Source organism: Pyrus communis, chromosome 9, assembly GCF_963583255.1.
Source record: "Pyrus communis chromosome 9, drPyrComm1.1, whole genome shotgun sequence".
Taxonomy (NCBI): Eukaryota; Viridiplantae; Streptophyta; class Magnoliopsida; order Rosales; family Rosaceae; genus Pyrus; species Pyrus communis.
In genome coordinates, this window is record NC_084811.1 from 20,051,378 (window position 1) to 20,062,570 (window position 11,193).

Consider the following 11,193-nt stretch of genomic DNA (forward strand, 5'->3'; position numbering starts at 1 on the left):
CGAACTGCGTTGGTTATTACCTCTTGTCGCTTGAAAGGTAAGTTTTTCGAGTTTTGATGATTTCAAGTTACATGAAATTCAAAGCCTAGATCCCTCATTTACAAACGAAGAGGAATGCAGTCAAACAGGAATGATTCACAAAACTATTCCAACACAATTCATTGTCTTATATGAACACAATTTCAATTTATAATCTTCACTGACATACAAATGATATGCAGATAGATACTGCAACTGTAAGCACTATGACATCGCGTAAAACCTTCACACAAGCGTTTAAGAACAGTATAAATTTCTCTTTCTAACCAACTATACCGAGGTTCAATCAGATAACCGAAATTTCTAAACAACGATTTCGACGATTTCAAGCGTAGTCAAATTACTTTGTGGGTGGGGAATTCGTAAAAGGAAAAATGCTAGCAAATCTACTGACTGAACCAAACCTTTCTATCTTTTTGAAAACAAAAACAAAATACCGAGCAGAGCTTTCACAGGACCGTCACTTTGAACAACACAAAAAAGCTTTGCAACTTAAAACAGCCTTTTGACTATCTCACGGCGTACTAGTTTCAGTCAGTACTCAGCAGACGTCGTCTAGCCTTGTGAAGGAAAGCAGGGCGTCTGAAACGCTCCTATTCAAACTATGCCCTCTGGAGGACCGGAAGGAAGCGCTTCATATCCGTCATGGTGCTTAGTTGTCCTTTCAACAGGTATTAATTTGAGCAAAACTGCAACAAGCATGCTAACTGCTCCAAGTAAAATGCTAAGTAACCATAGTTGCCAGCTTAGTGGCACAGTGCTAGCAAACGCTCCCAAGAACTCTACTATGATAACCTGGAAGGCCGCTGTGCAAACCATGACGATTAGAAATACCCAACTGTCGAACATTCCACGGAATATGTTTATCTTCTCTATGTCACGACTGTTTATCTGATTGAACACCTGTTAGAACAAAAGAAAGCCAAGATCATACATACGTGGGACTTGAGTATTACTACTACAAGCTTTTCAGCAGCATTCTGTCGATCTCGGAAAACAAACACAAGGGGAAATAACAACCACAGGCCCAAAACCATCTGCTTAATTAGGAATAATAACATCAAAACTACAAGTTATATGCTGGTCAGTACTAAAGTTAACCATGTGGAAGATGCACGGCAGCACGGATAAAACTAGGGTACTGGTTAAACCAGTAATATTTACCTGGCAAAACACAAATGCGTTGAATATCAGAGTGTTGAGAACCTCAGTTGCATCTGAACCAGTAAGTCCTAGTAGCTTCTCCCCAGAGAAATTGAGAACTCCAAGGACAGCCAGTTGATAGATACTCTGACCAATGATATTTCTCCACATAGCCTTGGTGATGAAGCTGGTACCCCTCCCAACTGGGGGCCTTTTCATAAGTCCATCATTTGGAGGCTCTGTTGCCAGTGCCAAAGCACCAAGAGTGTCCATAATCATGTTCACCCAAAGCAGTTGCACCGCTGTAAGGGGAGCAGATCCTGAAAGAGATGCGGAATTTGCCATTATTCGTGTCAGTTCAGCTCCAAACAAATATAACGGCATTTCATATAAGAAAAATCTGCTGGACAACATACCTGAGACACATGCAGAAACAAAATTGATCATTAGAGCGACAACGTTAACTGTTAACTGGAACTGCACAAACTTTTGAATGTTTATGTACACTGAACGTCCCCATCTGCCCACATTTACTATAGTTTTAAAATTGTCATCCAATATGATGACATCAGCATTTTCTTTGGCAACCTATACACATATCCATGAATAATTTAGAATTGAAAACATTCATGTTAATGGATGAGGAAATGGAAAGAGGAAACAAGAATTACTTAGAAGCAAAACATCACAGGATTGAAGGAAAAGGATAATGTGGCAGAATACAAACCTCTGTTCCTGCTATGCCCATAGCAAGTCCAATGTCTGACTCATGCAAAGCGGGAGCGTCGTTAGTCCCATCACCGGTCACTGCAACAACCTCACCAAATTCATCTCTCAAAGTTTTTACCAATGTGTGCTTATCCAACGGTAAAGACCGGGCCATTACCTGTATCCACACGGAACATTTAGAAAATTTGAAGCATCTTTTGATATATATTGAGGGTGAAAATTTTCAAGCAATTGTTTACTAACCTGAATCTTCGGTATCACAGCTTTCATCCGCTCCAGAGACATGCTACGAAACTCAGGTCCTTCAATTGCTATACCACCCCCCGTGAGTATGCCACATTCTTTAGCAATGGCTTTAGCTGTATTTATATTGTCACCAGTGACCATACGTACAGTGATTCCAGCAGCTAAACAAGTCTGAACTGCCTCCCTGACTCCCGGGCGCACAGGATCCTTAATACCGACAACTGCTACCAATGTATAGCCATCATCTGGGATGCCATTTACGATGGAAGAGTCATCTATATCCTTAAACGCTAAGCATAGAGTTCTCAATGCTTCACAGGCAAAAGAATTTATGACATCCGTGATATTCTTTACCATTTCTTTGGAGAGATGAACAGATTCCCCAGTAGAGTCGATGTACTTGTTACATATTCCCAGTACTATTTCTGATGCACCTTTGCAAAAAGCTCGTGTTCCACCATGAGGATAAGCTACAAGCACATACATTTTCTTCCTGACAGAATTGAAAGGTTCGACCTTAAGAATCTTAACCTCTCCACGCAGGGCATCAAAATCGCCACCTAAAAGTAAACCAAACTCTAATAGTGCTGACTCTGTTGGTGTTCCCAAAATGGAGGTCTTTCCATCATCCTTAATAACCTCAGAACTTGTATTTTGGAATATAACCTGCAAAAGGATGCTTGATGCTCCAGATATTTCTGATATCAACCTTTCTTTACTGTCATTTTCTTTTACATCTACAGATTTTTCACATATCCATACTTTGGTAACTACCATATGATTTGTAGTTAATGTTCCAGTTTTATCTGTGCAAATACAACTAGCAGAACCCATTGTCTCACATGCTGAGAGATGCCTTACAAGTGCCCTATCATTCATCAATTTTTTCATTGCAAAAGCAAGGCTCAGCGTCACTGCTAATGGTAATCCTTCGGGAACTGCAACAACAATTATAGTTACCGCAATAGCAAAGTAGTTCAAAAGGGTTACGGCGTCAGTTGAAGACCAGTCAGTGATCTCGTTGTTAAGTCCTTTTGTCACCAAAAATCTTACTGTCAATACCAAAAATGTCAACACTGCAAAAGTCAAACCAATTTTACCAATAACTGTAGCAACACCATTAAGCTTCACCTGCAGTGGGGTCTCATCTTCTCCTCCTTCACTCAGAGTTTCCATCAACTTTCCCCATTCAGTCCTCATACCAACTGTAGTCGCTAGCATTTTACCTGACCCATCCTGCACTTTAGTTCCGGAAAGAAGAAAAGGCTTCTCTTCAGATACATTCACCGGCTCACTCTCACCTGACAAGCTTGACTCATCAATCAGCAAACTGTACCCAGATATGAAAAGTCCATCAGCTGGAACTTGGTCCCCAATCGACAAATGCACAATATCTCCAACAACCAAGTCGTAAATGGAAACTTTTTGTCTTTTTCCATCCCTAGTGACCTGAACAAAAATCTTTTTCTTCTCCCTGTCCAAATCCTGGAATTGCAAAGACTGCTTGTAGTCACTAATGGCGGTAACCATAACCACTAGAATTATACTAATTAAAATTCCCAGACCATCGTACGTGCCTTTGGGCCAGCCTTCAGTGGCAATTCCAACTCCAATTGAAACCACAGCACAGACCATAAGGATTATTAATGTCAAGTCCTGTAGTGCTTCCCATACAAACACCCAAAAAGTTCGGGGAGGTTTCTCCTTGTAACGGTTTAAGCCATAAACATTTTGTCTGATTGGTATATTACTATCCTTGACACCTTCATCTACCGAGACATTGACTTTCCTTAAAACCCCATGAATTCCACCATGGCTTTCCAAGGCCTTAATATCATGGGCACGTGTAATAGATGCAAGTTCATCTGGGTGAATGCTGAAACCTGCCATTCTGGCATCTTCTGACAGCTTGAGTTCATCCTGACCTAGCTTTTCAATAGATCCACGATCACCAGCTTCGCAACATCACCAAACAAAGCGAGAAAAAGGATTCAATATATGAGGTCAGCAAACACACAATGAAATTTCAGTTGAGCTATAAATTTAAAGACGATACCATCAATGAAATGCAGTGCTGCTTTTTGAACATAAAGAGCAACTCGAATCTTTTCCTGGTAAATCAAATAAGACAAAGTCAAAAAAAGTAATGATAACCATGTCATACAGACCTATAGTTGCAGGAACCATCAAAGGGTGAAAAAGCTTCAAATGACAATAATAGTAACCGGCGGCTGGATTATAGCTACATGTGTGTCTGCAGTTCTACACACATTATATGCAGTTATTTTTCTCATTTAGTCCTTAAATAAAATAAGTCACATTATCAGTTGTTAAATCAGATATGGCTACTATCAATGCAACTCAGCTGTCTATACATGAGAAACACGGCCTCCTTCAAGGAACTTATGAGAATTTTTTTGTATACAGGGTAATAAAATTTGTTCTCAGGTCTGCGAATACAATCATTGACACAAGTTTTAACAAAAAATTGATATCACCTAATGGAGATCAACTGTTGAGAACTAGAACTTAAAACTAAGCTAATATAATTTTACACAAAACCTAGCAATACATTAGTAAATAAGAGTAAATTGGTTTTCCGTTGCTACTAACAAATCCTAAGAAATGACTTCTCATTCTATAAGGATTCCTACAATATGTATTAGAAATGAAAAAAAATCAATTTTTTTTTTCTACATTACTAGTTAAATGGATGTCATGTCAAAATAATCCATGTTGGCGGGTCACGTCATATAAAGGTTTCGTGTCAAGTAATATTCAACCCTAATATGTTAATTTCATGTTGGTTTCAAGTATTGTTAATCTATTTTCAAAATATGGTCCATCATCCATTTACGAGATAAAAACATAAACAAAACTTATCCTAATATTTCGGGTGTCCAGGTGGAGAGATTTTTCAGTGTGACCGGCATATAAGGTGACCACGTGTCATTATGCAAATGATGGGATTTGTGTGTCAAAAAGTTAATAACTTAAAAAATAAAAATTTTCATCACTTAGATAAAAACATATGATCTACCCCTCGGATTCCCGTCATATTTAAAAATTTCTCGTCCAGGTGGGGTGAATGAGGTAGGAAAACGAGTCCATGATAACCCCATTTGTTGGCCTGACCCTTTCCAAGGGATTTAAAAAAGGGAGTCAATCTTATTTAATAGCCACCACCCACTACTTTCGTGGTAAAGCCAACATTTTTAATTGCCCCTACCCTAAGTCAATGTTTTCAATTTAGTCCATGTGATCCCACAAAAATTTCCCAGAAATTTCCTGCGTTACCGTCATTGGACGTTGGAGTCAGAAAGTCGCATTATTATATTCGTACCCGCTAAGTGCTAGCTGAATTTAGGACCAACGTAGCCATCTATATTCTATAGTATAACAATTTTGTTTTAAACCAAAAAGGAACAGAAAAACCCTTTTAGTTTTTTAACGTTTCTGACCACAAGTTTGCAAATTCCCTGTTAAACAAGCAACTAAATTGTTATAAACCAAAAAGGAACAGAAAAACCCTTTTAGTTTTTTAACGTTTCTGACCAGCAAGTTTGCAAATTCCCTGTTAAACAAGCAACTAGAAATTAGCCTGTATTTCCTATCAAAAAACCTGAAAGTTTGTCGATCTTGAAGCGCTAATAATAAATCCAAGGCGGTCGCTAAATTAAAGAACATAGTCAAAGAGAAAAGTCAATAAAACAAAGACCGACCAAATAGACCAAATGAAAAGCAGTTGTCAACAGCAAATGGGACCAAAGTGGCCGGCCTAGCAAAACACGGCATCCGCAGCAAACTTCGCCTCTCTCAACGTTCTTCAAGGACTTTGACTTTGGACAATACAAAATGTTTCTTCAAAGATTGTAGTTTTTTTCTAAGAGAATTGTTATTAACATTTTAAACATCTCATTTTACACTTTTAAAGTGTAATTTTTTTTACTAATTATAAAAAAAATTAAAGTGAAAAATAAGATTTTTAAAATATAAATAACAATTCTCTTTCCTAAAGTTTGAAACTCTGAATGCAGGCTGATATCTTTTTAAATTAGAAATCACCGCCTACACACTCAGACAAGAGCGTGGGGCCACGAACCCGCAGCGCATTGTTCGCCGATACTCTCAATTGTTACAAAATTGATCAATCATGTGATTGATGAAGAAATCACTAGCTCCCAAAAATACAAAATTGATCAAGCATGTGGTAATTTTTTTTGTATATCCAAAATTTAGGAGAATACTTTTGTTTCAAGAACATAGGCGAAAATTTTTTAAGTGTACCGAAAATACAAACCGGACGACGAAGATTTGGGGGCAAAAAAAAAAAAAAAGAAATTTAAACTCGCCTTTTTTTTTGCCCTAAATTCAGATACTAGTTTAAATCTGCCACTCAGTACGGGTATTCTTCTTCACATAAAACGAAAGATATTAGATTCGAATTTCGTGGATGGTGAATTCGATATCAAATTAAGCTGTCCATTGTGTGGCTTAACCGAACTTCTCGTTTTCTTATTATAAAAATATCGATATACTCAGATAAAAAAAAAAAAAAAACTATTTTAAATCTCACCCACCATTCAGTACAACGATGACGATTGAATTAAGAAAGCAAGACTAGCGATTAGTGAAGTTTTATCAGTCTTAATTAGCAGTACTGATCCTCCAATTGGCTTCAAAGGGAAGAAAAGCAAACAGGAATCAAGAATAAATCAGGCAAAACCATAATGCTGAAAATCGTTTCAGTTTCTTTCATTTTCCTAGCATGTTTTCTCGGCAGCCAAACAATCAAGAAAGCAAACGCCTCAAAACACCAGGTTACCAGTTCTAGATATTAAAACGGTGCAGTTTTGATTTAAGAGAGAGAGAGAGAGAGAGAGAGAGAGAGAGAGACCTGGATTTGAAGCTTCTTCTTTTCGGCCTCGGAGCGCTTGGCGAGATCGGCGACGAATCGAAACCTTCTGCGAGGGTTTTTGACGAGCGCGACGGCGTTTCTCCATCTCCTTATAGCCTCCTCCGATGGATTCTTGTTCTCCACCTCGAAGTCCTTCAAGAACTTCTCCATTTCCACACGTTAAGCTCTCTTCTTTTTCTCACACCAGCAACACATCCACAGAGAGAAAGAGAGCGAAGAGCAAAAGCGTGGATAGGACGGACGACGAAGATTCCGTACATGTACGCGCAAAAGATATGTGCTGCTGCCTCCAATTAGTAGAGGACACTTGTAATGTATTGCTGTTGTGGGCATACCATTCAATGGGAAAATATTTTGCTTTTCACATTTTTGGCCTGAAAAGATGTTAAACTTTTTCACAATCACATGGTTGATTTTCTAGGCGGACGCCGGACGATACTAGATTGCATAGGGAGTCTTTATTGGCAACCAATTTTGAAGTAAATTCAACCAACACGCGTTTCTCTTCAAAAATTCAAATACAAACCAGCAAATTTTTCTCATACTAAATTCCAAATATATCCCTGCAAATAAAATAATAACAAAATTAAGTAAATAAAAATTAGGTTCTTTGGCTAGAATGATCTATGAGTTCGGTATAACATTTTAGTTTGATCGTAATATTTAAAATCGATAGAACTAGTCCATCAGTTTGTCCATTATCAATCATTTTGATATAGAACTGGTCTCTTGGTTTGTCTACCATTAATTATTTTGATCATTTTGTAAAAAATCTCCGTTAAATACCCTTAACTTTACCATATCATTTTCACCTATGTTTACTAAATTGAAGGTATTTTTTTCATTTTGGTTCTTATTTTACATATATTTTTCACGGAATGATAAAAATAATTGATTGTGAACAAACTTACAAACCACTTCTATCGATTTCAAATATTGGGTACCAAAGTGAGGGGTAATTCTTGCATAACAAAGTGAGAAGTTATACCAATTTCAATGACTAAAAAGAGTAATCATCGTCTTCAACGAGCTGAAGCTCATCTGATCCAGGAGGATCTTATGAATAAGATAATATAACTATAATTAATTATGTTAAATAAATCTTAATTTTGCATAGTTTTACTACGTCAAGTTTTACGGCTTAAACATCATTGTTATTTTTAGTTAGCTATTATTAGAAAGTCAAAGTTGTATATAAACATTCGTTTACAAATGAAATGAACAAGCAGAATTAAAAGAAATTCTCTTCTTCTTTCCTTTTGTTTCTCCAAAAGTTCAAGTTTCCCCTCTCATACTAAAGAAGTCTATCTCCCAAAGAGAAGTTACGACTCTTACTCCTAAAATTAGAAATTAGGGTAAAGTACAAAAAACTACCTTAACTATTGGTGTCATGACACTTTCATACCTCATCTTTTAAAATTGACAATGTCATACATCATCTTTAGAATTTGTGTATATGTTATACCTTCCATTAGCTTGGCCGTTTATTTTTCAGTTAAATGCTGACGTGGCATGATCCGAGACCCATTTTTTATTAAAAAATTATTAAAAACAAAAAAAAAATCATTTAATATTATTTAAATGTTACAATAATAAAAAAAGTAAAGTTCCCTTTCGTCCCTCCCTCCTCTCTCTCTCTGTCTTCCCCCATCTTCCTGCAACCCAGAAAGAAGAAGGAGAAAGAAAAAAAAAAAAAAAAAAAATCCAAACCAAACCCAGTTCGTCCCCCCTCCCCCCCCCCCCCAACCACAAACCCAACCTCCTGCAACCCAGAAAGAAAGAGGAGGAAGAAGAAGAAAAAAAAAAAAAAAAAAAACCAACCCCAACCCAACCCAAAGGAAGAAGAAGAGGAAGAAGAAGAAGAAGAAGAAAAAAGAAGAAGAGGAGGAAGAAGAAGAAGGAAAAAAACAAAAAAAAAATGGGAAACTCAGTTTGTCCTCCCCCCACCACATACCCACCCACCCACCCTGCAAAAGAAAAACCAAGAAGAAGAAGAAGAAGAGAGAAGGACCAATAAAAACCAGTTCATTCGTCTCCCCCCCCCCTCCCCCCACATACCCACCCTGCAAAAGAAAAACAAGAAGAAGAAGAGAGAAGGAAAAAACAAAAAAAAAACCCAATTCGTCTATCCCCCCGCACCCACTCTCTTCCCTCCACACCCATTCCCCCCCATTTCTCTGCGCCCAGGTTCTCAACCTTCAAAATCGGCCTAGCGAAGGTTTCCCGATTCCACCTCAACGAATCTGGGTTTTTTTTTTTTTTTTTTGGATTGCATGTAATGGGTGCAGAGGGTGGATGCGGAGAGTGGGTGCGGGGAGAAGAGGGGGTGGGGAGCAGGGAAAACAAATTGTTTTTTTTTTTCTCTTCTTTTTTTCTGGGTTGCAGTTGCAGGAAGGGAGAAGAAGATGAAGATCAGGAGAAGAGAGAGAGAAGGGGGGAAGGGGACGAACTGATGTTGTGATGTTGGGTTTTTTTTTATTTTTTAAATAACTTTTATTTATTATTTTAATATTTAAAAAATACTAAATGATTTTTTTTAGTTTTCAATAAAAAATGGGTCATGGATCAAGACACATCAGCATTTAACTGAGAAATAAACGGCCAAGCTAACAGAAGGTATAACATTGACACAAATTCGTAAGATGAGGTATGACATTGTCAATTTTAAAAAATGTACTCTACGAATGCGTCACTGTAACGGTAAAAGGAAGTACTCTACAAGAGCGTCATTGTTTCAAGAAACATCGTAGTCGTCGATCACGATATTTAGCAATGCAATTTGAGTTAGGTTTCCTCAACTTCAATCTGCCAGTTGCAAATTGCAAAGAGAAAGAAAGAGGCGAATGAGATAGGACAAGGAAGCTTGTTCTTATCGAACATGGAGTCGTCGTAAGGTTAAAAGGGTTGAGGCAAAAGGGTTCAGATTTCATGGTTGGGTGAGTTAAGTATGGTTGGGTGAACTTAAAGTTAAAAGGGTAATATGGGAAGTTTAGTCATAATTTTTTTTAATTAAATAGGTGAACTCATTTTAAATTGGGTGTTAACAGCATCTCTAAAGGAGATGTCAAATTTAAAGCATCAAAATGATATTTGATCACTTATGTGGCAATTTGACATTTTGTACAATTTTTTTGCTTCACTAATATTTTAAATAATAATGTCATTCTATAATTTTTTTTTTTCCATCGCTTTGTAGAGTCCAATTATTAAGACAACCAATCTAATACTTAAAACACCCAAAATTTATTATATATTGCATCACCTTTATTGAAGAATTATAAAAATAAATTTGACAGCTACTGTCAAATTTGATAGTAGAAGGCTTTGCCTTCAATTGACTCAAGACAAGTAAGAAATTGAAGCTCGATTGGAGAGAGATTGCTGCCATATTTACTGTTATATGTCTATCTGACAGTTTTGACATCACTTTTAGAGATGAACAATAAAAAGAAATTATTAAAAAATAGACAAATAAAAAAGGTACACTTTTCTTTGTAGTTTAATATTTTTACGGTGTAATTTGTACCACGTTTGTCTTACGTAGGGAAGTATCCAACACTTTAAAAAAAGAACTTTGGAAAGAGGGGCGGAAATGCCGTTAACCTAAAGTATGAAATGATACATCATTAAAAAATGATAGGGAAAGGCACCTCAATGTCCCTATCCAAAGTTTGGACAAACACTAATGAGTTAAAAAACTTTCTTGTAACGCATCATCAAACGTTGGGAATTGGATGAGAGCATCCTCTTCCATCCCCGTACACTTTCAATGCCGGGTTTGGCCCTCTTTCCACTATCTTTTGAGCTGCTCCTCCTCCACCTGGCCCTTTTCTTTTATACAATAATATATTTATATTAAATTTGAAAAATAAGAGTTCGTTTAAAAGTGTTTTTAAAATGATTAAAAGTGTTTTTTATGAAAATATTTTGGAAATCAGTTCTTAATAAAAATGCAAGTAAATCCTGAAAAAGCACTTAAAATATTTCCTCGAAGAATCACATAACTGGTGTTTCTTGCATAAATGACTAAAAACGATTTCAGTTATTTTAAAGGCATTTCCAAATAAGTCCTAAATTGGTAACGAACTCATCATCTACGAAATTCGAACCTAAAACTC

The 11,193-nt window shown here is 36.9% G+C and overlaps 1 protein-coding gene across 1 annotated transcript; it reads right to left on the reverse strand.

Moving 5' to 3' along the window:
- Positions 1–82: 82 nt before the first annotated feature.
- On the reverse strand, positions 83–7,480 carry LOC137744669 (putative calcium-transporting ATPase 11, plasma membrane-type). The gene is made up of 7 exons (XM_068484436.1): positions 7,055–7,480; positions 4,214–4,268; positions 2,155–4,112; positions 1,910–2,068; positions 1,599–1,770; positions 1,204–1,502; positions 83–942 (listed from the first exon to the last, which is right to left on the reverse strand). The coding sequence occupies exons 1-7, from the start codon at positions 7,223–7,225 to the stop codon at positions 637–639; spliced, it is 3,120 nt and encodes a 1,039-aa protein (XP_068340537.1). The 5' UTR covers positions 7,226–7,480; the 3' UTR covers positions 83–636.
- Between the last annotated feature and the right edge of the window lie 3,713 nt (positions 7,481–11,193).

Excerpts from the sequence above, each read along its gene's own strand:
- LOC137744669 (XM_068484436.1), bottom strand. The coding sequence starts at position 7,225 with ATGGAGAAGTTCTTGAAGGACTTCGAGGTGGAGAACAAGAATCCATCG. Across the intron at positions 4,113-4,213 it reads AGCACTGCATTTCATTGATG|CTGGTGATCGTGGATCTATT; the intron begins GTATCGTCTTTA and ends GATGTTGCGAAG. Across the intron at positions 2,069-2,154 it reads CTGTGATACCGAAGATTCAG|GTAATGGCCCGGTCTTTACC; the intron begins GTTAGTAAACAA and ends GTGTGGATACAG.